This window comes from Drosophila gunungcola, unplaced genomic scaffold (assembly GCF_025200985.1).
Source record: "Drosophila gunungcola strain Sukarami unplaced genomic scaffold, Dgunungcola_SK_2 000001F, whole genome shotgun sequence".
Lineage (NCBI taxonomy): Eukaryota > Metazoa > Arthropoda > Insecta > Diptera > Drosophilidae > Drosophila > Drosophila gunungcola.
In genome coordinates this window covers 11,503,731-11,529,042 of record NW_026453197.1, presented here as the reverse complement: position 1 = coordinate 11,529,042, position 25,312 = coordinate 11,503,731, and the positions used below count along the sequence as shown (strand labels likewise).

At 39.3% G+C, this 25,312-nt stretch overlaps 8 protein-coding genes across 10 annotated transcripts; 5 read left to right on the top strand and 3 right to left on the bottom strand.

The window, feature by feature from the left end:
* Positions 1-370: 370 nt before the first annotated feature.
* Positions 371-6,924, bottom strand: LOC128261358 (annulin). Of its 2 annotated transcripts, none has more exons than XM_052995020.1 (3): positions 6,431-6,924; positions 1,271-3,237; positions 371-705 (listed from the first exon to the last, which is right to left on the bottom strand). In XM_052995020.1, the coding sequence occupies exons 1-3, from the start codon at positions 6,567-6,569 to the stop codon at positions 481-483; spliced, it is 2,331 nt and encodes a 776-aa protein (XP_052850980.1). In that variant the 5' UTR covers positions 6,570-6,924; the 3' UTR covers positions 371-480. The 2 variants fall into 2 exon arrangements, with proteins under 2 accessions (XP_052850980.1, XP_052850981.1); XM_052995021.1 differs by lacking the exon at positions 6,431-6,924 and adding an exon at positions 5,057-5,606.
* A 1,264-nt stretch (positions 6,925-8,188) lies between these two features.
* Positions 8,189-9,353, top strand: LOC128262523 (uncharacterized). The gene is made up of 4 exons (XM_052996828.1): positions 8,189-8,426; positions 8,498-8,742; positions 8,811-8,987; positions 9,047-9,353. Exons 1-4 carry the CDS (start codon positions 8,190-8,192, stop codon positions 9,270-9,272), a joined length of 885 nt encoding a protein of 294 aa, XP_052852788.1. The 5' UTR covers position 8,189; the 3' UTR covers positions 9,273-9,353.
* A 117-nt stretch (positions 9,354-9,470) lies between these two features.
* Positions 9,471-10,874, top strand: LOC128262522 (uncharacterized). Its single transcript, XM_052996827.1, has 4 exons — positions 9,471-9,725; positions 9,791-10,038; positions 10,094-10,267; positions 10,338-10,874. The coding sequence occupies exons 1-4, from the start codon at positions 9,522-9,524 to the stop codon at positions 10,546-10,548; spliced, it is 837 nt and encodes a 278-aa protein (XP_052852787.1). The 5' UTR covers positions 9,471-9,521; the 3' UTR covers positions 10,549-10,874.
* Positions 10,875-12,926: 2,052 nt separating this feature from the next.
* On the top strand, positions 12,927-15,572 carry LOC128262000 (serine protease inhibitor 28Dc). The gene is made up of 2 exons (XM_052995993.1): positions 12,927-13,827; positions 14,541-15,572. The coding sequence occupies exons 1-2, from the start codon at positions 13,085-13,087 to the stop codon at positions 15,448-15,450; spliced, it is 1,653 nt and encodes a 550-aa protein (XP_052851953.1). The 5' UTR covers positions 12,927-13,084; the 3' UTR covers positions 15,451-15,572.
* Positions 15,573-16,206: 634 nt separating this feature from the next.
* LOC128263153 (WW domain-containing oxidoreductase) lies at positions 16,207-20,938 on the top strand. The gene is made up of 6 exons (XM_052997893.1): positions 16,207-16,403; positions 16,465-16,974; positions 17,040-17,219; positions 20,253-20,382; positions 20,452-20,580; positions 20,647-20,938. Exons 1-6 carry the CDS (start codon positions 16,312-16,314, stop codon positions 20,833-20,835), a joined length of 1,230 nt encoding a protein of 409 aa, XP_052853853.1. The 5' UTR covers positions 16,207-16,311; the 3' UTR covers positions 20,836-20,938.
* A 201-nt stretch (positions 20,939-21,139) lies between these two features.
* On the bottom strand, positions 21,140-21,956 carry LOC128263156 (succinate dehydrogenase assembly factor 4, mitochondrial). Of its 2 annotated transcripts, none has more exons than XM_052997897.1 (2): positions 21,703-21,956; positions 21,140-21,604 (listed from the first exon to the last, which is right to left on the bottom strand). In XM_052997897.1, exons 1-2 carry the CDS (start codon positions 21,764-21,766, stop codon positions 21,300-21,302), a joined length of 369 nt encoding a protein of 122 aa, XP_052853857.1. In that variant the 5' UTR covers positions 21,767-21,956; the 3' UTR covers positions 21,140-21,299. The 2 variants fall into 2 exon arrangements, with proteins under 2 accessions (XP_052853857.1, XP_052853858.1); XM_052997898.1 differs by having other exon boundaries at positions 21,712-21,940.
* Positions 21,957-22,479: 523 nt separating this feature from the next.
* On the top strand, positions 22,480-23,932 carry LOC128263154 (transcription elongation factor S-II). Its single transcript, XM_052997895.1, has 2 exons — positions 22,480-22,803; positions 22,864-23,932. Exons 1-2 carry the CDS (start codon positions 22,732-22,734, stop codon positions 23,737-23,739), a joined length of 948 nt encoding a protein of 315 aa, XP_052853855.1. The 5' UTR covers positions 22,480-22,731; the 3' UTR covers positions 23,740-23,932.
* A 420-nt stretch (positions 23,933-24,352) lies between these two features.
* On the bottom strand, positions 24,353-25,116 carry LOC128263155 (uncharacterized). The gene is made up of 2 exons (XM_052997896.1): positions 24,602-25,116; positions 24,353-24,541 (listed from the first exon to the last, which is right to left on the bottom strand). The coding sequence occupies exons 1-2, from the start codon at positions 24,965-24,967 to the stop codon at positions 24,386-24,388; spliced, it is 522 nt and encodes a 173-aa protein (XP_052853856.1). The 5' UTR covers positions 24,968-25,116; the 3' UTR covers positions 24,353-24,385.
* Positions 25,117-25,312: the final 196 nt, after the last annotated feature.

Sequence of the window (25,312 nt, the reverse complement as noted above, 5' to 3'; positions counted from 1 at the left end):
TCAAGAAAATTACACTGATTATTTGGTTAAAGCTTGATTTTTTTTTTGGTTTTGCGGGTAATGCTTAGTCATGTTTTTTTTAAGCTGCAAAAAAAAACTTCGGTTCTGGTAACTACTTGGATTGTTTTAAATTTGTAAGCTAGTGTAACTTGAAAAATTCTTTTGACATCATATAGATCACAGAAAAATAACGAGTAGTCATGAGCAGTATATAAAACCCAGAAATATTTTACTAATTTTAAAACACTCAAAATTTTTGATGCAGCTTGGCCATTGTGATTCACAGTTGTCGATAATATCTCAGTATTGGAAAACCAAACAGGAAACCTGCCCTGAAAACGGATGATACCTTAAACAAATTCCAATTACATTCTCTTTAAAGTTTTGATATAAAAAATTAATATGTATTGTTAATATTATTTACAACATATCACTTAGCCTACGAAATACAAAAGAAAACCCAATTCAACTAAGGTTTGCTCAAGCTATGACATCGGTGCGTCGGCGGATGATGTTGCTGCTCCGGTGGCTTCCATTGGGCTGCAGCAGATCCTCCGGTCGGGGCTCAATTTCATAGTGCTTATAGCCATCCACATCATCCAGTTCTTTGGAGGTGAACTTGGCCAGCATTGTGCCACGCCCCGCGTAGGGCGGAGTGTATTTAAAAGTGGCCGCAGCCGTGCCACCCACAGGGATCTCGGCGATCTGTAAACATAAATAAGAGATTTAAGTTAGAGTTTTTTTGTTAGAATTTTCAATCTCAATAATAATTTTTAACAGACGGTATTAGATCACACTTAATCAGCATCAAAATGGAAGTTAATATCGTGGGGCGATTTCATTGTTGCCATTCTAAAGAGGTCACAACTTTACAAGTTTTCAACGTCTTGAAAGACAGTTCCAATAAAATCTTCTTGAGACAAACATAATTTGTTTAAAGATGTGTTACTTAAATGCCAAAAACCTACATTTTATAGTAACCAAGAGCTTTAGTGAATTTTGCATATTTTAAGTAAATAAATGATTGCTTGCAATTTATAAGGCTTTCGTTCTCTAAAAACTGCGATTATACCCTTTAGCTGGCAGTTAAGTATAATATTAATCTATACATTTTTGTTATATCTCCAAGAATTAATAATAAATAATAATTAAAGTTAATTTATAATACCCGCAAACGTGTTATAAATTAACTTTAAATATGAGTTGCTAAGAGGTCTTTTTTGGGTCTGGACCTTAGTTTTTCCCAAAATTGATGTCTATTTCAACCCACCTTGAACTTCAGGGGCTGCTCGATGCCTGGTCCCTCCACGGTGAAGAGGCCCTTGTGCAGGGGAACGGGTAGTGGATTTTCCACTCGCACAATCACATCCAGTTTCTTTTGGGCCACGATGGCAGCATCGCCCAGTTGGAACTTAATGTCCGGCTTGCGCACCCGGAAATCGTCCTGGGCAAAGTAATCGTAGTCGGTGTCCTTGACCTTGGCGGCTGCGGATATCTGGAAGGCGGCCTGCGAGGACAGCTTGTCGAAGTACTCCTCAAAGATGACCCCCATGCGCACAAAGTCAGTGCTCTTGGGCTGCAGTTCCAGTTCGAAGCCCAGGGCCTTGACCTCCACGGCACCCACTCCGGTGTAGAGAACGGCATCGCAACTGATTTGACCCGTGGCCAGGTGGACACGGGACTCGCTCTTGTTGGTCACCCTGAGCACCACACTGAAGTCCTGCCCGATCTTGATGTCGTCCTTCAGTTCCATGTCGAACTCTATGTCGTTGAAATTATCGTTAAGATAGTATCTGCTGAAGGCATGACGCGATTGCTTGAGGGCCTTGAGCATAGTGCTCCTTTCCTCCTCGGAACGCTCTTCATGCTTGTAGCTATCGGTGATGTCTTCTCTTTCCCATTTCAGCACTGCCTTGGTGCTGATTAGATGGCCTATGGCCAGGGTGTCCTTCCTGAGCAGCTTCAACGGTTGACTGGGTCCATTGTAGCGCCAATACAGCTTATCCGCATTCACCTCCGCGAAGACGAATCCTCCATCGAAGGGTCTCAGGATCTCGCCGTTTTTCACTGCCAAAACAGAAGCGGGTCCCACCCGGTACATGTCATCGGAGGCCTCCTGCGGTGTGGCATCGACCACCTGCCAGCCATCGAACGTGCCATGCTGACCAACTCCCAAATCCGGTCGCTGCATCCACAGCTCGTTCCACACATGGTAGTTCCAAATCGAATCCGTGGTCTCTGCATCCAACTTCTTGTTGTTCGAGTCGATGAACACGTCGACGGTCAGAGAGGCCTGGGTATCGTGGGCGGAGGAGTAGCAGGTGACGATCCTGGCCGGTATGCCCAGACTCCTGGCAATGGTGGCCAGGACTCCGCTGAAATTCCAGCACTGGGCAAACTTCACCGTCTTCTGGGTCTTGTGGAATTGCTGAAGGATCTCCACGGACCCGGTCCACTTGGTAGGTGCCACACCGCCCGAGAAGTCTTCCGACCAATTGCCCAGCAGCACGCCATCGTCATCCACCGAGTTCACCAGAGCGGACAAGGCTCGCGCCACTCGCACAGGATCTCCTCTGTAGGCGGCCGGAATCCTGCCCACGGTGCCCAGGACCTTCAAACTGCACTCCAGCACATGCCGTTCGAACTGGCCGATCTTCCAAACCGAGGGACGCAGTCTGTTGTAGGAACCCCTCCAAATGAGCGTGGTGTCGTGCATCACATACTCCTTCCGCTGATCGCGATCCTCCAGATAGACCTGATCATCCGGACACCAGGGATTAAAAAGTATGTAAATAGGCAGTGGCAGGGGATAGCTCCTCGATCCGTCACCCAGCAGCTTAGTGTCTATGTCCAATTTCCACTCTGTCACCGGACAAGTGGACGGTGGCTTGATCAGTACAGTAAGCGTTTGACCTTCATGCGATTCGATGCCAGACCCCCATTCCAGGGTGTCCCCCAGATGGTCGATTCCATCGTGGGGCACTAGGGCATTGAGGGTTCCGTGTCCAGGACTCGGCTTGGTGTCATCCGCCACGCTAAAGATGAAGCTGATCGCGTCCTTGCTGGGGCTGTAGTCGCGATTGAAATGGATCCGCAGACGGAAGGGCTCTCCTCTTCTCACGATCAGGGCTTCCTTGGCAGCCGCCGCATAGAAGTGACTCGTGTGGTGCTCATCGTGGTTGTCCTCCAGGCAGAGATCCACTCGGAGCACTCCCAGCACCGCCGAACTGGCGGCATCTGTTGAGTGGGATACAAAATTTGGTTTAGTATATAAGAAAATATTTATAAGTTGATAAGTTTATCTTAAAAATAGTTAAGGGTCTGGAAATGTATATTCTTTTTCCATATTGTACTAGAAAAACTTTAAGCAGTTGAAATTCCTGTCTGAAGGTATTCAATGTAATTACTTAAAAAAAAAAAATTAATAATTCAATACTCCTTATTTATATTAAATCTATTGATGTTAACATCATCTTTAAGTTTTAAGAACCAATAATTGCCACAAGTATAGTAAAGCACGTTCACCACCATACTACATACGTACATTGTTTTGAAACTATAATAATAATCCAAACAACCTAAAAATATGCCCAATTATTTTTTTCCAGCTGCCAAAATGTCACCTAAATACGTGAAAAAATAACACACTCAACTTATAGTGAGTCAAGCTATTATAATAATTAGTATTTTGACAGGGTCTGAATAAAATCTGTCAACAATTCGCTTTAGATTTCAAGAGATGTATTTTCGTTTTTTTTTTTTCTTGGGCTATACGATGATATCATAAAGCAAATGTGCTGCCTGCCAATTGTGTTCCCCAAAGCTGCAGCATCAAATTGACTAATCGCCTTTTGCCATAAACATAAGAAACTTGTGCCACAATGGCCAAAAGATCAATGCCAAGCCAATTAATTTTCGTAGTGGACAATCAAAGTGACGCCAACACACCACTAGAACTAAAAAAATATTTAAGAAAACAAAACATTATGTAGAAAATCTTCGAAAGCAATGGACCAAATCAAAAAGAAAATATATTGAAAAACATGTTGAGTTGGTATTTACTTGGTTAGAAAGTAATATTTTTTTAAACTTTTTATGATAAAATCGAAAGTGTTTACTTTCTAAAAATAATCCAAAACATTAATGGATGAAATTCAATTTACTAAGGTTGGGAACAAAAATAGATTTCTTTGATTTTTTTTTTTTTGGAGAAATAATAAGAATAAGCTCTTTTTGTGATAGAGCATGAATTACTTGCAATTATGATTTATAGGGGCATATGGTTCCACATGGCTGATCAGATCACCTTTTCCGCTTTGCTTTCATCTTCAATCAATCGTAAAAATGGAAAATTCTTCTCAATTGCAATATGCATGAGTAAATAGATCGGTCAAGTATACTCAATTATTTGTTAGAGTATTGAAAGTGTTGAGTTTAGCTTATATGCAAATATGTGTTGCTATGTATGCGTTATAAAATTTTGCAAAATACTAAAATAGCAAAACCCTCCGAACGTGTCAAATTCCAAAACGGAAATAGAAATAAACAAAACCAAAGCACACAAAATGAAGTCATACCACAGCAACAAAATCTATTAAACAAAATAAAATAAAATTCTAATGATTAACGGCAAACAACATTTGTCATGCTCACAGATTGTTATTAGTAATTTTAATCATGGCTTGATAAGGGTGAACATTTTTTTAACTTCTTGAACCTGCCAAACATCTCACACAAAAATTCATAATATAAACAAAAGTTAGCTATGTGTAGTCTTCTACCGTAAAAAGCAAACAGCTTAAAATTCAATTCAAATTAATTTGCATTACCACTTTTGAGTTTGACAAGATATACAGAATTTTGTTATTTTTTTTGCCGCATGTTCACTTTTGTTTTCATTTGGGGAACTCTTTTAAACTATTAACACAGAAATGAAGTCATAGCCCGAATTAATAAATTACCAAAACCAATTATAATCCAATTTGTATGATTCACAAAATATTTATGGTGATGGTATTTTTTTAGTTCTTTGTAATAAGTGATTTGGGAAATGTACCTTCCAGATCTGCTGAAGGACGGGTGCTGCGAAAAGGATTCACTCTTCGGGGCTGAGAGTTCGGCAGCCATCGCTGCAGCCAACTAGGCGTATAATTCCGATACCAATAAGTCATTTCTGGCTTCCGGCTAATACGATTTGGTTAACAAAGAGTCCCGCGCTAAGCCACAATTTATGTGTTACGGTTAATACAAGACACAGCACCGGTTAGAGCGACCGAAGAAGAATAAAACTAACGGAAACTGCGCTTCAAAGAATCTCAACAATTGGATCCGCTCGAAAAGCTTTCGACGTGAACTGCACACCACGACGCTGTGAACTTGACTGATCGGAAATTGCCTGCGCCAGATAGTTTCGAATGCCGTCTCTCTTGAAATCTCTCTGCTTCTCTCTGAATTCTGGTGGGTCATTATTAATTATATACGGGAAGCCCAGCTTTAGGGTAACTCTTCGATGGACCCGTTGTTGTTGTTGTTGTGATGCTGTTAGGCTTTTTCGAGCCACTACGTCATCGTTCATTGGCAAGACACATCTTGATCAACATGGGCATTAAGTGAGCATCGAGTGCTCTCCAAAAATGATTCTATACGCAGAACCCATCATCAATTTGCATTGGCAATTTAAGGCTCGCTCTTGGTAATTATTTCATTGGCTGTTTATCATTAATTGTGGTATAAATATCACATTTTTTTTTTGGGGCACAAACTGCTGTGTAAGCTCTCTGTCAGTCAGCAGGTGTTTCTTGCTTTGTTTATTTTAATTCAATATTTCAAAATTGCAGGTATATATGAGCAATTCGTGGGGCAAACTAAACTGTGGGCAGCACAACTATGAGTGTTTAACACCCACGGCAAACTAATTTGCATTCATAAAAGGCAACAACTATAGAACCGAATGCATAATTGTTCGAATCGGTGCCATACACTTCAAAAGTCAATCAATTTTACTGGTGAGCGAAACGAAAAGATCAAATCAAATTTAATGGTCGTATACTATAAAACAAATTAATGTGAAATACCACTGAAAAACATTGAAAGAGTGTGACACATTTTGGTATAATTTTTTTAAATAATATTACTCGTGATTTTATTGGTCGTTCAAAATAATAATGTCTCTAGAAAGTGTAGAAATACTATTTTTAAGAATTCTAATTAGTACTATCTTACCGTCTTAAACAGACTAACTTTGAAATAGATAATGCAAAGCCAAGTTTGGAAACATTAACCATTTTAGGGTAAGCAGTTAATACTTTAAAAATAAAACCCTTACAAAATATCTCTATTTACTATATCCATTTAATTATTTCAAATAGTTCAATGAGGTCTCGCCACTGAATCTTAATTTGACATAGCATTTTTGGTGATATTGACTTGCCTGTTTCGTCGATTTTTGGTGCTCCTGACAAATAGTTGGCATTAACATTGCGCATACGCAGCTTTGGCTCCCCGTTGCCTTTACGATTGCACCATCCCCACTCATCGCACTTTTTGCAACACGAAAGTTTCTGACCCATGTTTGAATTCGGACTACACCCAGGTTATTATTATTATTATCTGTTGGGCAAACCGGTTCGCCTGTCAATGATAAGCCGCACTTTGTTGATTCTCTGATGAATTTGTAGGAGTGGTTTTGGTATTTGAACTTCGTAATACTGTTGCTTTACTAGAACCCCACGTTTGCGCTGTCCCCAATTAACTGGCGTGTCATTTTTGGTTAAACTGCCCGGGGAATGCAAAAATCGAGACAGTTTAAACTGTAACAGCTGCGATCACGTCATCGCCGTCGCCGGAGGTGAGCCGAAGCGTACTTTAGCGCTCAAACATTCAAAAGATACTGATTAGGCCTGCTCGCCGACGAACCAATCGCATCGGGCATCTTCCCCGAAGTGTTCACATTTTACATACCATATGCCTGACCCCAGTGTCATCTACTCGATGGCCTCGTGTGTCCAAAAACCAGAGATGCGTGAGTAAATTGATCAGCTTTAGTGGCATCGAACGGAGTGAATTATTATTGACTTTGATTGCTACTTGTTGCGGATTCACGTGGTTAACTAAGTTAACTGATTGGTTCCAGGTGTCGATGATGCTGCAGGGGTGTGGCTGTCATTAAATCTTTCTGTCAACGCAAACTTCAATAAAAGTGATATGCATAATGGTCAGATTCTTGGAAAGAACACTAAAAAGAATCAACTATGAACTTATGAACTTACATATAATTTTGAATCAGAATTTCTGGTAAATTTGTAGTATCATTTGTCGAAATAATGTTTTCAACAATATTTCATACAAAAATGTTAGAAAATTATGTTTATTACGTAAACAAAAAGTGTATTGGGCAATTGATTTCGTGTTTTTGACAGTTTCTCTCGAGCGTGAGCTATCTACAAATTTAAAGATATATAAAATATGGTCATAAATGAATGTATGAAATATAATTCTTTAATATCAATTTTTTTTCTTCTGTGTAGAGCTTTTCTAAGAAATGACTTCCTGACAACGCAAACTAAAAACCACAGCTTTGTGAGCAATGCTCAGTTACTTGGAAATTATTGATTACAAATATTTCAAAAAATCTTTAATTGATTGATTGATTGATATATTCAAAATGCTACTGCTTTGAGTGATGATCAGCTTAAGCTATAAATTTGTAAAAAACATTTACGGAAACTTGGAGGATACTAAATGTTTTAAAAAAATGCCTTTTTATTTTATCTCTACCGCGAATAACTTTAATTGTTTCCGAATTATTATACTTTTTACTATACTTTTGTTTTAATATCTTTTTTCTAGCAATTAGATTTAAAGATTAATAGATATTAAAAATGCACAAAAATAAAGTCTAGCGGAAACGAAATCAACATTTTTTAAAGCTGTCTAACTGCCAACAGTCGATAAGCACGCAAAAATGAGTAAAAATATTATCGAAAGATTAACGAAACTGATTAGTTGAGCTTGAAATTCAGAAGGTGTCCGTGTAAGAGTACAAACACATTGGATCTGTAACGTCAATCTACAAAGTAAACTAAGAGAACCAGACCTAAAGAGATTCAATAATAACTGAATCTACAAAGTAAACTAAGAGAACCAGACCTAAAGAGATTTTTTAATTACTTAAGGGGGTTGTTTTCACAATGCATTGTTTCCCATGCTCAGTTACAAATTGCACTACAATGGAATTTACATTACTAGAAATTGCTCGCGATCAGTGGTCAGCGTTGAGAGATTTATATACCCACGACCGGACAAATCTTACGGGTTTCGATCTAATCAACTACTTTATAAATTACAAGGCCTCATCCGATGCCGACTTAATCAAGATATATACTACTGATAAGGATTGGATCACACATGGCAGCTATATTCTTATCGTAATCAGTTATTTCAAAGTACAGGTACAGTGAAGTCTAAAAATTCTATGAGCTATTTTTTTTTATTTCAGCATCAATTAGATAACAGGGCCTATGTTTACCTCAATACCCTTGATCCTAAATCCTTAGAAGATCTAAAGGCTTTGTTGTGTTACCTGGACTTGAAAGTGTTTCACTGGATATGTGGCTATGGAGAACATTTAAAGCCACTTGTTGAGCAATATTGGTTGAATCTCGGTCAAGACTTGTGTAAACTTGAACATCTGGGCACTATTGTTTATCACCTGCCCAAATCCAAAATCCCATGCTGGAAACCAAGGTGAAGTTAATATATATCTAATGGAATTTATTTTATTTAATTTATTTATTTAATTTATAATCCCTACAGTTCAAATCTTTGATTAACGTTGGTTATCTCAGTGCAAAGCATGCAGCCTTGGTCGATCAACACTGGGCCTATCGAACCCCCGATTCTTTGCCCTGGATAAGGGGGCTTATAGAGAAGAATGCTTCTGCCGGTGTTTTTGATGCCCGCGGAGAACTTTTGGCTTGGTGTCTACGGTGATAAAAAATAACTGGTTTACCAAATGTGTTATATAACAACTCGCTCAACTTTTCAGATCTCCCCATGGCAGCCTGTGCAACTTGCATGTGCTATCCTCGCATCGTCGGCAAGGATTGGGATCTTTGGCAGTGCTTTTTATGGCTAATGAAATAAAGTCCTTCGGCTCCGAAGTTCTAGCCACAGTTGTTTTTGATAATGAGGGCTCCAAAAAATTGTTTGAGAATTTGGGATTTAAGCCCATCAATAAATTGTACTGGGCAGTAATGCCACCCCTTCATTAAATAATAATAAACAGCACCAAGCGGTTCTTATGAATACGTCATAAAACTGGTTAATCAATTTTCCCACTTATCAGGAAATGTAAATGTGTTAATAGTCGGTTTTAGTCAAACAACTGTTAGCAAACAAGCGTTTCTTTATCTCTCTCTTCAAATAAAAATTTCTCTTAAAACCAGACCACATTTCTCTCTGCTCAGTTTTAATTTTTAAGATCAGTCTGCGATCGGTTTTTATACGGAGAGGTAGTCGTCATGTCGGACGAGAATTCTTTGGTTGAGATTCCACGCAGCGAGTGGACTAAGCTGCGCGATTTGTATGTCCAGAATGATACCGATCCCCAAGGTTATCCGTGCATTAATAATTTCATCAAGTGGGTGGAAAAAGAACCAGAACTGAAAGCTAAGTTCTTATCATTGAACGGTGATTGGGAGAAAGATGGAACCTTTGTGTTAACTGTAAGTAGTGCGATAAACATGTACTTTATATACATATGCTATATAGTAATTATATCTATATTTAGGTGGACTTGGGAACTCAATTTAAGCACATTTATTTCAATACTCTGAGCGATAATTTGGAACGTGCAACAAAAGCCCTAGAATGCTTAAACTCATTTGAGAACAAGTATGTCTTTTTTGGATTCTGTTCTCGCCTAAAACCTGTTGTTGAACATATCGGCCAAAAATATTACACCACTAAAGAACTACAGATTGTGGAGACCTGTTGGTATAGTGCCAGCAAAGAACTCATAGATACTTTTACTATCGAGTGAGTTAATTTTTGTATGATTACTTTCCAATTTTATTAAGCCATTTCCTTGCAGGGTCCCTTCTGGCATAACACTATTAAACTTGGCTCTGGAAGATGCTGAAACCATCAATGAAATCTGGCCGCATCGTGGACCCAACTCTATAAACTTTGTGAGAAGTTTAATTAAATATAATGTTAGTTTGGGGGCCTATGATGATAGCGGAAAGTTGGTTGCCTGGTGTTTGAGGTGAGCTATCAAAATATATTTACCTATAATATTCTGTTAATAATACTATATTATTTTGTTACCCTTTAAGATTGCCAATTGGAGGCTTGGGTCTGTTGCAAGTTTTGGAATCACACAAACGTTTGGGCCTGGGCAGCTTACTGGTGAAAGCAATGGCCAAGAAGATTTCCGCACTAGGAGATCAAGTTATGGCACCAGTAGTTACCCAAAACATTGCCTCGAGGAACATGTTTGAGAAAATTGGATTTCGTTCCATAGATATAACCTATTGGGCTGATTAAAAAACATGAACCAAAAAATAAGGACATCTAATGGAGAAATAAACGGATAACTTTAAATTAAACAAAGAAATTAAATAAACACTGTGAACGTGTTAAACGTGTAAAAAGTGAGAGGACAGTTAAATAAGATCAAATATCCTAAGACATCTAAAGGAGAAATTAACCGATTACTTAATATTAAATAAATACATTAAATAAACGCTGTGAACATTATAAAACATGTTAATATAGTTTTTGTTATCAAAGAGCAAATGGAAATGCTTGGTCTAATAAAAACTTTCCAGTCAGCTAAATTGCCATAAACGTATCCCAAAGATTCGGACATGTGTAGTTCAAGCTTTTGTAACAAAATGTAGGTCAATAGTAAATTATATATAATTTGTTGATTATTTAAAAGCTGCGAGTCTGTTACTTTGGGTACACTTTGTTTGAGAATAAAGGTTTAAATGACTTGTTTGCCAATAAATTGAATAGTACACTGGGTAGCGGCTTAGTCACCATACAGTTTATCGAGTTATAGATTTATTTGATTATTAATAGTTTTATACTGAGAATCGCGTGACATTTGTAATGTAACGTTCCCTAGTCTATTTATTACCTTGCAAGGCTTAAATTTAATTTGTTATTGTTGAGAAACAAATAATATTTATTCGTTCTGTAAAATTATTATTTATTTGGGTCTCGTATGGGATAACACTTTAGAATATATTTATAAATAGTAATGGGCTAATATTAATATAAGTGGAAATGGCTTTATCTCCAACTACTAGAACTAAGTGACACTTGCTGGAAATACAAACCCAACAATTTTCAATATTAAACAGCGTGATCTTCAAATATTTTTTGATTTTTGAGGGTGTTATTCACCTTTCTTTTGTACTTAAAAATTATAGTCACGTTTACATTTTTATACTTACTTGCCGAATCGTGTGATACAATCTTTCTTTGTTTTCAAGTTGTTAAAGCCTTCCGACGCGAATTTCCGGATGGGCTTTGATTATTGATGATCACTGGCTTTTTGCAAAATATCAGATTGTGAGAAAGGTGTGCTCAAATTTTTTTATAGGTGACTTAATAATCAGGTATGTATAAGTAAACTAACAATTAGAACGAATAACAAATTTTTTTCTAATCCTTATTAAACCAAAAATGTTCCTTAGCACATCTTAAATAATAGTTTTATATTCACTTTTTAAGATTCTAGTCAGCTTTCACGTAAATTTTAATTATAGCACTTTGAAATGTTCTCTATGCCTTTTTCATATAACAAATTTGTTATCCTCATTAACCGAAAAAATTTCCTTAGCACATCTGAAATAAGAGTTTTATATTCACCTTTTAAGATTCTAGTCAGTTTTCATGTAAATTTTAGTTTTAGCACTTTGAAATGTTCTCTATGCATTTTTCAAAAACCAAATTACTTATTTTTCCCAAGTTGCTTATAATGCTAGTCAGGCTTTTTTTTAAATTTAGTACATTGACGTGCAGATGCTTTTTCTGTCGTCATTAAAACTCATTAGCATTCAGTTCTTATGGACCAGCATCGTGCGCATCTTATCCTAGCTCTGGTAGATCCCCAAGCTTTATCACAGTGTCAAACTTTCCAATGACAAGCTCGAGAATACGCATCTAACATAATTCTATAGTATAGCTACACTGATACAAAAAATGGAATAGTTAAAATAAATATCTGACTATTGAATACTTAATATTGCATATTGCATATTTAATATTTTAAATAAATGCGAATTAAATTGTATGACTTAATATTAAATACTATAATTAATGTGGAAAATATTTGGTTTAAAATAGTTTCTATTTGATTTAAAAATATTTTGTTTAATCTAAATATGGTTGATATTTAAATAAAATTTTCAGATTTTACAATCAGTTCCAAAAATAGTCAATAACTAAAAACCGCAAAGGATGAAAGTCAAAGGGAAAGTATTTAAATTGAGTACAAAATATTAGGATTTACTACGTTTCTTTTTTACGAGTGTAGTAAATATTTAAAATATTTACTCACCCACTGCGAGAGAGCAGAGCCGGGTAAATTTTATTATGTTCGTCACGGTTCTAACGTTTTAAACAAACAGACAGGGAAAGAGAGAGAGAGAGAGCGAGATCGAATGGATTTCCGCCACACATTTCATAGAATATTGAATGGGGGGCAGTACATGAATGCAGAAAGTACCGATCATTGAAAATCAATAACAAGTGCAGAGATACGGACGTCCATGTAAACAAACTTGGGGTATAACCAGTGATTCGTCAGCGAAAAAGCTCTCCAAGATCAGCTGGGTATGAAGAGCGCTTGAAGGAGTGTGTGCTTGGCTTGATAACGAGTTTGCGATTCCAGTTTTTTTTATAAAGATGCGCGCTGAGCGACAGAACGTCAGTACGGCTCTAACAACTCAAACGGCCACATCCACATCGCGTTTAAGCCAAAGCTAAAAACAATATATACATACATATTTTAAAATCCATATATAGTTGGTTCTGTGTGTGTTCAAGATTAAAATTCGATTGTAACAAAATGTGGCGCTTGCTATTAGCTCTTGGGATGATAAGTGCGGTGTGCTGTGAGTCGGATCTTTTTCGGGATGACATCAGGACTGCCCAAGCGATGGCCTATATAGAACAATTTAGGCAGCAACAGGCACAGTCACAGGCACAGTCACAGTCACAGGCAGAGTCACAGTCACAGTCACAGTCACCGCAATATATATTGCCGGTTCCATTGCCGACTCTGTCACCAGTGCGACCATTGCAACCTTTGCCGCCCCTGCAATCGCCCGGCCTTGTGAATGGCCTTGCCACCCAAAAACCAGGAAGTCTCATCAAGCCGTCGCTTCCGGCTGTCTATTCCAACCACGTGGACCAGGCCACTTCTGATCAGATCGCGCTAAGTGTGCTACGTTTTGCAAATACTTTGGTTCAGCACTTGGGCTACAGTAAGACGGAGATCTTCTCCCCCTTGAGTATTGTTCACTCGCTGGCCTTACTATTGCTGGGTGCCAAGGGTCGCAGCTACGAGGAGCTGTCCAGTGTCTTTGGCATCTCCGACACAGCGAAGCTGCACGAACAATTCGGTTTGATGCTAAGGGATTTGCAACAGCCCACCTTGGAGACCATTTCACCAGGACGACAAGTCACTAATTGGCGAGTCAACAGCCCGATGAGGACGAACCGACGGGCCCAGCGACCGGGAGCCCATGAGGTGCACCTGGCCAACGGTATATTCACACAGACCGGCTACTCACTCAACCCCGACTACAGGTGAGTCTCGCTGCGGATAATTGACTGCAAACTGGATCTAAAGCGAGATCAGGTTGGGGATGGGCGCTGGGAAATGCCAGACGATTAACGAACGCCTTGAGGTGTTACACGGAGAAAAAAGACAAAGCTTTCTGTTATGATATAATATCCTTTCGTTTAAACCTCATTTTGATATTCAGGCTAATAGGTGTTTCATAAGATGAGCTCATCCATTTAAATACTTAATTAAAGAGTTTCTCATTAAATTGGTGACTTAGCAGAACAGAATTATGAGTTAAGAAACGTATTCATTTTCAGTGTAGGGGTGAAACAGTTCATTGTAATGAAAAAATGAAATTTCACACTTTTTGATGAGCCTTCTAAAACCCAAGCTTTCATTGAGAAATATATACTGCTTTAACAGAATTCCCCAGTGGCATTGAAGGTGCGGAAAGATTGAGAAAATAAAGAGAGAAAAGGTTAAAAAGATCAGTATAAGGCTAATTAACCGGAACTGAAATGGAATGACAGATTTGTAACCAAGATAGTCCGCCCATCATACAAAACATCCACTAAATAATGCCACAAATGACATTGAAATTTTTAAATCACAGAGCTCTGTTATCAACTATAATAATTTTGCTCCACTTTAAGCAACAATGTTTGCATGCCTAATAGGTAACGCCTTTGTTGATCGATTACTCATTTGCTCTATTTTTCTTGTGCACTTGCAGACGAGTGATCGCAGAGGTCTACGGCTCGGATCTGCAGGTTCAGGACTTCATGGGCAGTCCAGCGACGGCGCGTTACAACATCAACCATTGGGTGGCTCAGCACACGAATAACCTAATTGAGGGTATCATCACCAGGGATATTCCGCCAAACACTAGGATGATTCTGGCCAACGCCCTGTACTTCAAGGGATTCTGGGAGACGGACTTTATAGAGTCGGCCACCAGGCCCGACAACTTCTATCCGAACGGAGAGGGATCTGAGCCGGTGGTGAGGGTGCAGATGATGGCCACTGGCGGCACATTTCCCTACCACGAGGACCACGAGATGGGCTGCAAGATCATTGGATTGCCCTACAGGGGCAACCTGAGCACCATGTATGTCATCCAGCCTCTAAAGTCGTCGGCGCGGGAACTGATGGCGCTCCAGAAACGATTGTCAGGCGATAGGATCGAATACATGATAAGTCAGATGTACAGGCGATCCGCCCTGGTGGCATTCCCAAAGATGCACCTCACCGAGACGTTTAATCTGAAGGCAATCATGCAGAATATGGGACTGGGTGGTGTCTTCAGCAGCGTGCAGAACGATCTATCGCTGATCGGCACAAACGAGGTGGTCAGGACGAGTTCGCTGGGCGGCAACAGCCTGCAGAATCTGGAGGCGCAGCGTAGAGCCGGATTGGGAGGAGCTCGATCCGACTTGGAGGTGGACGAGATCGCCCACAAGGTGGACTTCACTGTGAATGAGCAGGGAACGGAGGCGGCGGCGTCGACGGTGATGTACCTAAAGAAATCTGGCCCAGATGTCGTCTTCCGAGGAGACACTCCATTCCTGGTGCTACTGCGACACGATCCCACCAAACTGGTGCTATTTTATGGCATCATAAATGAGCCCCCAGCGGCTGCCTAATCCCAAGGATCTTAAACTATTAAACTTTAGTACCTAGTTCGTTGACTTTTTAGTTAGGAAGCCAATAAATCATTCTAAATGATTCAAAATAATAAATTAAACGATAATATAGTAAAACAAGACATGGAATTTCATTTATTTATGCTTTAACTGATCTTACATGGAGAATGGAATGATATAACTTTTAAAATAAAAATCAATTAGGTTCTGGTTCATTTTCTCTGCAATGAATACACGGTGTCACATAAATCAGTTTGAAGTGACTTCTAAATTTACTTTAAAAATGGTTTGGGAAACTTACCTGGTGTTTAACAGCTTTAAATTTGTACAATAATTTTACAATTATAGAAATTTTTAAAATTAGCATAATTCGTTTTTTACTGTGTTTCATATAATTCGAGCTGACCCTGCGACCATTTTTTTTAATGAGTTGTGTGTTTATTAATACTTATATATTTAATTTCGTCTCTCAATTGAACAAGCAGGAAATTCTGATAGTCATAATGTTAACCTATAATTTTAACTTAGTGCTTATTTACATGGGTTGATTTAATTGTATTGCATTGTTTTCAATTTATTATTGATAACTAATTTATTTTGTAACAATAACATCTTTAACTTCATGTCCTAATAGATTTTAAATATACAACTGCTCAATGATAGGGGCTACTGTTAACCGCTTATGTTAGCCAAACGGTTATGCTAACCAATCGGCAGCGCCTCTGTTAAACCAAACAGCTGTTTATACTCGCAAACTTTCCAACACTGTTTTAAGCCGGCGCCGTCTTGGAAATTGGTTTCTCCAAAATAGTTAAATTTTAAAGTAAATAAGGCTATAGATTAAATCAAATTCCAATCGAGATGATGTCCCTACCCGACACAGATAGCGAGGATGAGCTGCCACCCGGATGGGAGGAGCGGGCCACCGATGACGGAACTGTTTGTTATGTGAAGTAAGCCAAGGGTCAAGTGGAGTCATAAACAAAAGCTAATAAAACCATATTTCCCCATTAGCCAGCAGGGTAAAACGTCGCAGTGGACACATCCGCGGACGGGACGCTCCAAGCGGATTACTGGGGAGCTGCCTTTGGGTTGGGAGAAGTATTACGATGAGCAGGGAAAGCGGTTCATGTTCATCAACAAAGAGACACAGCAACGAACCAATGTCGATCCCCGTTTGGCCTTCGCCGTGGAGGAGCCAACCCAAAACGTGGCCCAGGTGCGCCAGAGATTCGACTCCTGCACCACGGCCCTTCAGGTGCTGCACGGCAAGGATTTGCACGGACGCATGGCCCTTATAACGGGTGCAAATTGTGGCATAGGCTTTGAGACGGCTCGTTCACTGGCCCAACACGGCTGTGAAATCATCTTCGCTTGCCGAAACAGGACGTCCACGGAGGCGGCCATTGAAAGGATTTCCCAGGAACGACCGGCTGCCCGTGCCCGTTGCCGTTTCGCAGCCCTTGACCTCAGCTCCTTGCGTTCAGTTCAGCGATTTGTCAATGAAATCAAACAGACCGTGAGGTTGGCTACTATTCATATTAGTCCAAATATCAGTAATCTTATTGATCTGTCTTTACTTTTTTTAGCCACATTGATTATCTAATTCTGAACGCTGGCGTATTTGCACTGCCTCACACAAAAACAGAGGATGGTCTAGAAACCACATTCCAGGTCTCACACCTGTCGCATTTCTACTTGACATTGCAACTGGAGACACTTTTTGATTACAAAACACGGATCGTTGTACTGTCATCCGAATCGCACAGGTAAATCGCAATTTATACACTTTAGCACGTAAATTGGTAGAGGGGAATATGTTACAACAGTTATAGAATGTTTGAATTATATAATCTTAGTACAAACGAAGTTAATAGTTCGATTTTTATAACTTTTAGTCCATATCGACCATTTAGGCAGGATTATTTACCTTACAAAATGTAAAAGCCATAAATTTAATAAAAAACTAGATTAACTGCAAATTTAAAGGTTGTTAAGTATTTTTTGTTCAATTCTCAACTATTAACTCCAACACTTCTGCAATGTGTTTTTCTTATAAAAAACATTTGAAATTAAAAACTTTTTGTAATCGGTATTGCCTGCTTTTTAATTATAACTACATTAATATAATAACTTTAAACGATTTATTTAATTCGGTTAATTTAGACGCCTTTGATCACTTACATTTTATTTATTGCTGGCGCTTTAAATCTGGTTTCACAGTTTAAGCTTTTTTTACGTCAATCTTTTGCCACTGATGCAACCCGTTTTTCTCAAAATCAAGAAGGGGATTTTATTTAATTGAATTTGAATTTGGGACATGTCATATTCCATATTTAACTTTATTTATGAGATGAATAAGGGGAAGGTGATTAGAAATTTGAATTTTAAGGTCTAATTTAATCTAGTCAATGTCCAAAGTGCGACTTATTAAACACTTTTTTTCACATCAAAGCCAAAATAAATAAACAATAACTTTTAATAGTGGATAATTTCTAGTCGACACAATTTATGCTTGAATATGTGTCTGTCATTCCAAGTTGTCTTCTTTTATTTTTGCGAGTTGATTGCACTTTTGTGCATCCACAATGTGGACTTTGGACCGACCGGTTTCTTTTCGCGCTTTGGGGCCAAACTATTCATAGCCCAGGCCAGAAATAAATATGTATATTCCACCTCAGCCGGCATGGCTAGTGTAGCGTTTTCCAAAATGTGTTTTCGCTTGCCCACATCTCGAGTTTTGTTTACAATAGATGTTTTCGGTTTGGTCCGATTTCAAGGCAAAACGTTATTAAACTTAGCTTGGAAAATGTTATTTGTTCCCAGCCATTACATTACATTTTGCGCTGCGCACTCGCAAACAAACAAAGACCCAAAGAAAAATAATTACGACTCTGACGCAGCTGTGATTGTATTATCAAAACCATAACCACTTCCCCAGTCTACCCGTTCCCCTCTCTGGTTTGTACATAAAAGCAATATGATCACCCTCACGTGCAGATCCCAGCACAGTGGAATGAAAAGCGTTCCATAGTTCTAAAAATGTTTTTTTCAAGAAAGCAACTTAACACATTCAGCGCTGTGCATAAGTTTTTTAGTCTATCAAAATACATACATAAGATGTTTATCTAAACATATAAACATAACATATATAAACAAATGTTTAGAATATTTTTTTTTATCTTAAAAAAAAGTTTTTGTATATAAAAAAGTCTTGTTTTTAGCTTTAAACCTTATAAAATTTTCAATCATTGGTGTTTAGTAATTCTTTATCGTTTGTTCAAAGTACAAGCCTTTTTTAAGAAAAGTATATTTAATTTTAATAAAATTATTAAAGAACGTTTATTTTTAAAATTCTGCACATAAAGTTACTACGTCAAACGGTTTGCAAATTTCCGAAACAAAGACCACTTCCGAAGCTTCTGCTGTTAAAAATAGTCACCCCTAGTCAATTCCCCTAATCAGCGCTAACTCGCTTAATTAGATTGATTAATTTAGGGGAACGTGCACGCTGTCACTAAAAAAATAAATCATTGGTGAACGAGTCTGGTGAAGCAACGCAAGAAGCATAAGATGAAATTGAACCGAAGTGGTGGATGTACATAGTTGTTATTGGAGGTGGTTTTGTATCTGGTGCGTTCGTTGCTTTGCGCACGTACAACATTTTTGGTTTGGTATCTCAGCCGGGGCAAACGTGCAACAAAAGTCTCGTGCGCCGTTTGGAGTACTCGCAGATAGTCATGTATGCCACCAAAAGCGCTCCGATATGATGAATTACGTTCGGTTCCTATTGGGGTCAATGCGAGGCAATCAGAGAAGTCGGTGCTAACTGATAGTCACTTTCGAATGGCACACAAACAAATTGGCTGTTTGTGCATTTGAAATTCTTTTCACATCAAACTGCAGAAATGATTAATTTACTTAAATGTATTCAGAGATGCACGGAAGAAAAATATCTTATTCTAAATAAATTTAATACATGTTTTTAAATATTTTTAAAATACAATTAATTTCTTGGAATAATTAATAGATAATCTCAGCACCACTGCTAACTAAAAATCAGAGTAAATGGGTAAACAAACAAATTATCGTTTTAGCAATTTAAATGATTTTCATCAGTACCTACCACAACAAGAAAGAACAGCGACAACGGGTTATATTTATTATTGACTCGGCGTACGGCCCATAACTTATAAATAAATAAGAATTTGCATACATTTTGCGACGTTATATTTACATCGCCCCCAAGCCGAGCGCAGAGACTCAATAAAATGAAAACAAATCCAAAGTCCAAAATGTGCGCAGAGGAGGTGTTGTAGATAGAAAATGTTTTCATGTTGCGGCATTTATTTCTTCGGGGAGTATACGACCTGCGCATGCGCTACTCTTTGAAAATGTTGGGGCTTCCCCCGTTAAAAGGGGGGAGGATAGTGGGTTCATCATAGAGTTCAATATTCATATCCGAGTGTCCTTGTTTATTGTGTGGCTTTGTTTCGCCAGCCACTTGTTGTCGCCATTGTCCGTGGGTCTATTAGTCACTATTCAGTGCCCTGCACTCGCACTCGCACTCTGTTGATTCTGTTTGTGCCCTCTGCATCCCATTAACAAAGAGCGTTTTCAGAGCCGGCTATGCCAGCGCAGCAATGCCAATCAAGACTCGTTTTGCGATTGTCGGCCGGCGAGGGCAAAGTCCAGTGGGTTTAGCTGGACGAAGAATGTGTACATATGTTGCTCCTCGAGTGGGACTGACAAGGAAATGCGTCGTAAGCAATCTGCAATACTAGCCCCTTTCTGCCTTGCAGATTCGCCAATCTGCCCGTGGAGAATCTGGCGGTGCATCATCTTTCCCCGCCGCCCGAGAAATACTGGAGCATGATGGCGTACAACAATGCCAAGCTGTGCAATGTCTTGTTCGCCCAGGAACTCGCCCAGGTGAGTCATGCCCCAAAATTCGATTTAAACCGGGTTAATTAGATGCAATTTGTTAACCCTTTTTTGCAGCGCTGGAAGCAGCGAGGAATTTCCGTCTTCAGTGTGCATCCGGGCAATATGGTATCCACCGATTTGTCGCGAAACTATTGGTTTTACCGGCTCCTCTTTGCAATAGTGCGTCCCTTTACCAAGTCTTTGGTGGGTTGAAGAAAGTATATTTATTTGAGCAACTTTTACGACTTATTTTCATCTACTCAATATTAGCAACAAGCTGCTGCCACAAGTATTTACTGTGCCACAGCCAACGAGCTGACGGGGTTGTCCGGACTGTATTTCAACAACTGCTTTTTCTGTGAACCCAGTAAATTGTCTAAAAGTGCTTCGCTGCAGCAGCAACTTTGGCAACTGAGTGAGAACTTGATTTCCGAGCTTCTGCAGGAGGAACAAAATTAACCATACTCTTGTTTTGCTTTTAATATGTTTATACACTATATACAAATACAAGAGCTAACCAGTGCACTTATAAGCTTTATAGTCATTCAAATGTAATACAAAATTAGAATCTTTTAAATAAGAAAACAAAAAAAAGGGAGAAACTGGTGAAATCAATTTAAATTGCAAACTAAGTATATGTATTTAAATTGAGATACCGGAAAGTAGGGACCAAAAATCTTCGAAGTGAGATGAAAATTAATTCAATGGATTTTCAATTTTTAGTATTTTTGGTTTTAGAGACGGCCAAATGAATTCAACGCAATTATCTTTGTTAACATTAAAAATATGATGTATTTTTTCTTTACACTATACAATAAGTAGTATTCCACGAGTATACATTTATGTTTTGTTTGATTGTTCAAGTCTTAGATGGTAGATTTTTAAATAACAGCCTAGGTACTAGCTAAGGAACTCTTTGGGGACTAGAAGTCGGAGACGCGACCCTTGCGCTCCCAATCGCCGTAACGCGTGGGCTCCGGTCCGGCGGGTCCGCCGATCTCGCCCGTATACGGATTGGTCTGGTTGGGCCAGGGCTTGAGGGGCTCCTGCTCCTGGTAGGGATGGCGCGAGAACTCGTCCAGTTTGCCCAGCGGCGTCTTGGCGCGGAGCTTCTTCTGGAAGGCCACCAGCTTCTCGGTTCGGGTCTTCGGCTCCTTGATGTCCACCACCATGTCGCCACCGCCGGCGGCTGCTGACCTCCAGGCTCCACTGGTCGAGAGATAGCTCACTAATAAATCGGAAATAGATCGTTAGGATCAGCACTGCACAGTGGACACTGGCTAAAGCTAAAGCTAAAGCTAAAGCTAAAGCACACACACAACACACCCAACACACCTTGCTTGCCCATCTGGGGAAGGGCTCGCGCCGTTTGTCTGGCCATGGATTGCATTTTGTTTGGATTTGCGTTTTATCAGTTATGCAAGATGCCGGCAACTAATCGAGTCTTTAGCTTGTAGTTCGCAGTTGTTCACTTGAAAGTTTCACTGTCGCTTTGCAGTTATTGTCACTCGCTTGATTGTGCGCGTCTGAATTGAAATCGGAGGTTGGGTTTTGCTTTTATAGCCAGCGATTCGCCGCAGCTTCGTTACTTTATTTATTTTTTTTGGTAGACGACCAGCTGGCTCTGATAATGTACTAAATATGGCACACAAATAAGCGGTGACACCAACCTAGGAGGATGACTTTGATAGTTAATTAATTTGGATTCCAACCATTGGCGGTCTGGCAACGATAAGCCTCAAATACAAAAGAAAGTAGGTTTCTAGAATTAATTTATTTATTAAAAAAGAAAAATATAACTAAACTTTAAACTGATTGTTGAACTTATACAAACTTAAAAAAAAAACTCTGATCTTCAAACAATGTTTTACGCACATAAGGTACTACGCCAAATCAACACCACCAACATTTATTATTATTTCTTTATTATTTATAAGTTTGTGAAAGTGCTTGGAATTAATAAACAATTGTCGGCTCTTAAGTTATTGCTGGCTTTGGGATGCCCCACTGTATGCGTTTTCCTTCCAATTAACGGTAACATTGATATTTCCATTGGTTGGTTTTTCCAGATGGAAGTTAATGGTGTGCGCCATGGGTCGGTATTTTTTGACAAGCCGCTTTGCGGTACTACTAAAACGCGTTAGGGTATTCTCCATACTCGTTCCGCGAATAGAGAAACGAAAAAAAAAAATAGTAAACAACTTTTATTGGAGGGAAAAAAGATAATAAGACAATTGCTTAGAAGAATCAGTCACCAGGCTCGAAACAAAGAAGCACATAGCCGGCCGCCGACGACAGTTAACCTAACCTCTGATCCATAACACCGTATATGCCCAGCAGATACAGTCGGCTAAAATGAGCGTGGAGGAAGAAGTATTTCGGATCCAGAAGAAGATGTTAAAGATATCGACGTCCAGCGATGGCTCGGTGAGTGGTGCTCAATAAATGGGTTTCATTACATATGTAACAAGAACATTCATTATATAGGGACAGGAACAGGCATTGGACCTGCTAAAGGCCCTGCAAACGCTGAACATCAACCTGGAGATCCTGACCAAGACGCGAATTGGCATGACGGTGAATGAACTGCGCAAGAGCAGCAAGGACGACGAGGTGATTGCCCTGGCCAAGACCCTGATCAAGAACTGGAAGCGCTTCCTGGCCAGCCCGGCGCCCACAACGCCCAACCACAGCTCCTCCAAGGAGGGCGCCTCAAACAACAGCAGTGCCTCCAAGTCCTCGAGCGCCGCCAAATCCTCTTCGTCCTCCTCCAGCAAGGACAAGTCCAATAGCAGCGGCAGCAGCTCGTCAAAGGACAAGGAGAAGAAGGCCTCATCCTCACAGTCATCTTTCCCCACCGGCGGCATGACGGATGCAGTGCGCATCAAGTGCCGTGAAATGCTGGCCGCCGCCTTGAAGATTGGCGAAGTGCCCGAAGGATGTGGGGAGCCGGAGGAAATGGCCGCCGAACTGGAGGATGCCATCTACTCGGAGTTCAAGAACACGGACATGAAGTACAAGAATCGCATTAGGTCGCGCGTGGCCAACCTCAAGGATCCGAAGAACCCCGGACTGCGCGGTAACTTCATGTGCGGCGCCGTCACTGCCAAGCAGCTGGCCAAAATGACACCGGAGGAGATGGCCAGCGATGAGATGAAGAAGCTTCGCGAAAAGTTCGTCAAGGAGGCCATTAACGATGCCCAGCTGGCCACCGTGCAGGGCACCAAGACCGATCTCCTCAAGTGCGCCAAGTGCAAGAAGCGCAACTGCACCTATAACCAGCTGCAGACCCGTTCCGCTGATGAACCGATGACCACCTTTGTCATGTGCAACGAGTGCGGCAACCGATGGAAGTTCTGCTAACTCCCATATCAGTTCCAATAAACACTCCCAAAACACCGCCCACACACACATCCTTCATATTCTTATAAACATTGTAAAGACACGACGTGAGAAAACATTTTGTATCTGCTGCCCACACGTGGAGGCGCTTACTCTGACCACCTAAACGAAAAGAAAATAAATTTCAATAAACATTAACTATTGATAAAACGTAGACGCCTTGCCGCCGCAATCAGTTTTCTGCCTGTTCAAATGCCGGTGATAACACCCGTGCCGCTGATAACGTCAATACTTTCGTATTGACAATCTGAATATTTTTCTTTTCCAAGAATATCGTGGTTTTAATAAAACAAAGGAAAACTGAAATTGAATAAAATCTGTATTTTAAAATGCAGTCATTACATAAATATGCATGTATTACATATATGTATAAGAATTTTTGTTTTATATTTATAAATTATGAAACTCTTTTAAAAGCAAATAGTCAAAATTGTATTAATTTTCAAAACAAGTTTTAAACAATAATGTGTATGTTTTATTTAAAATTAAATTTAATCCATACTATTACAAAACAAGATTATTGCATAAAAGTATGAAACAAATTATATGTTATATGCATATAAGTTATCTGCATCGTTGTCAGTATTATAATATTTTCTCCCCATAGTTAGTCCACATCAATATCAAAGTAGACGGAGACTGTGGAAACCCAATTTTTAATGCCATCGTCCATTTCGACTGTTAGCATATAGGTTCCTTTTGGTAATGGAACCTTCGAAAACATCCTATCGTTCAAGATGCATTTCCTGATATAAACGTCATTCTAAGAGGATTGCTTTATTTAAATTTTATAAAAGAAAATTACAATTTCTAAACTACTCACATTGTAGGGGCAGGTATGATTAAGGTTGGAATAGGGCGAAAATGCGTTGTAAAAGTAGTATAACACATCCAGGCGGTTCGGATACTTCAAGGCATGACAGAGGTCCTTGGAAACATTAAACAGGAACGGGTGGTAGCCGCTGAGCTTACGATAAGCGTTAAATCTTATGACCATCCTATTAATTGGTAATTTCAGAAACTTAAAATGGATGTTTGCACCGATAACTCCCCTGCCAAGCACTTTTAGTCGGCATTCGGGGAATTCTACAAAAGATCTATCAAAGATATCACACTTGAGATTCGTTAGGCGCACATATCCGTGGGATTTTCCAATAAGGAAAACGTAGACCAATAGAAGAAACTTCATCGCTGCTATTACCCGGGATGCACTAAATAATTTTGTTCATTGTTTGCCGATTTTAGCCCAATATTATTAACCTAATTAGACTTTAAGCTAAAATTGATTCGATTGGAGTAATTACTAAAATAAAAAACAAAGCAAAAACAGAAACGAATGTACTTAACTCTGATTAAGATAAAGTGTACAAATAAACAAATTTTCACATATAAAAAAAAAAAAGCTTCTTTCTTGTTCATATGGTTAATTGTTTCTAAAAACGAAAAAAAAACATCGACAGCTTGTTTTAAGCTTTATAATAAATGGTAAACAATCTAGAAAATGAAATTTTAAAAACTGAATGTTTATTTTGTA

Bases quoted from the DNA above. Each gene is read 5' to 3' on its own strand.
- LOC128263154 (XM_052997895.1), top strand. From the start codon at position 22,732: ATGAGCGTGGAGGAAGAAGTATTTCGGATCCAGAAGAAGATGTTAAAG. The intron at 22,804-22,863 runs GTGAGTGGTGCT...TTCATTATATAG, and splicing joins CGACGTCCAGCGATGGCTCG to GGACAGGAACAGGCATTGGA.
- LOC128263153 (XM_052997893.1), top strand. From the start codon at position 16,312: ATGATGTCCCTACCCGACACAGATAGCGAGGATGAGCTGCCACCCGGA. The intron at 16,404-16,464 runs GTAAGCCAAGGG...TTTCCCCATTAG, and splicing joins GGAACTGTTTGTTATGTGAA to CCAGCAGGGTAAAACGTCGC. The intron at 16,975-17,039 runs GTTGGCTACTAT...TACTTTTTTTAG, and splicing joins GAAATCAAACAGACCGTGAG to CCACATTGATTATCTAATTC.
- LOC128262000 (XM_052995993.1), top strand. From the start codon at position 13,085: ATGTGGCGCTTGCTATTAGCTCTTGGGATGATAAGTGCGGTGTGCTGT. The intron at 13,828-14,540 runs GTGAGTCTCGCT...GTGCACTTGCAG, and splicing joins TCACTCAACCCCGACTACAG to ACGAGTGATCGCAGAGGTCT.
- LOC128263155 (XM_052997896.1), bottom strand. From the start codon at position 24,967: ATGAAGTTTCTTCTATTGGTCTACGTTTTCCTTATTGGAAAATCCCAC. The intron at 24,542-24,601 runs GTGAGTAGTTTA...CAATCCTCTTAG, and splicing joins ATCATACCTGCCCCTACAAT to AATGACGTTTATATCAGGAA.
- LOC128263156 (XM_052997897.1), bottom strand. From the start codon at position 21,766: ATGCAATCCATGGCCAGACAAACGGCGCGAGCCCTTCCCCAGATGGGC. The intron at 21,605-21,702 runs GTGTGTTGTGTG...CCGATTTATTAG, and splicing joins GGGCAAGCAAGGTGTGTTGG to TGAGCTATCTCTCGACCAGT.
- LOC128262523 (XM_052996828.1), top strand. From the start codon at position 8,190: ATGCATTGTTTCCCATGCTCAGTTACAAATTGCACTACAATGGAATTT. The intron at 8,743-8,810 runs AAGGTGAAGTTA...TTTATAATCCCT, and splicing joins AAAATCCCATGCTGGAAACC to ACAGTTCAAATCTTTGATTA. The intron at 8,988-9,046 runs GTGATAAAAAAT...TCAACTTTTCAG, and splicing joins CTTTTGGCTTGGTGTCTACG to ATCTCCCCATGGCAGCCTGT.
- LOC128262522 (XM_052996827.1), top strand. From the start codon at position 9,522: ATGTCGGACGAGAATTCTTTGGTTGAGATTCCACGCAGCGAGTGGACT. The intron at 9,726-9,790 runs GTAAGTAGTGCG...ATCTATATTTAG, and splicing joins ATGGAACCTTTGTGTTAACT to GTGGACTTGGGAACTCAATT. The intron at 10,039-10,093 runs GTGAGTTAATTT...ATTTCCTTGCAG, and splicing joins ATAGATACTTTTACTATCGA to GGTCCCTTCTGGCATAACAC.
- LOC128261358 (XM_052995020.1), bottom strand. From the start codon at position 6,569: ATGGGTCAGAAACTTTCGTGTTGCAAAAAGTGCGATGAGTGGGGATGG. The intron at 3,238-6,430 runs GCAAGTCAATAT...CCCACTCAACAG, and splicing joins ACCAAAAATCGACGAAACAG to ATGCCGCCAGTTCGGCGGTG. The intron at 706-1,270 runs GTGGGTTGAAAT...TTATGTTTACAG, and splicing joins AGCAGCCCCTGAAGTTCAAG to ATCGCCGAGATCCCTGTGGG.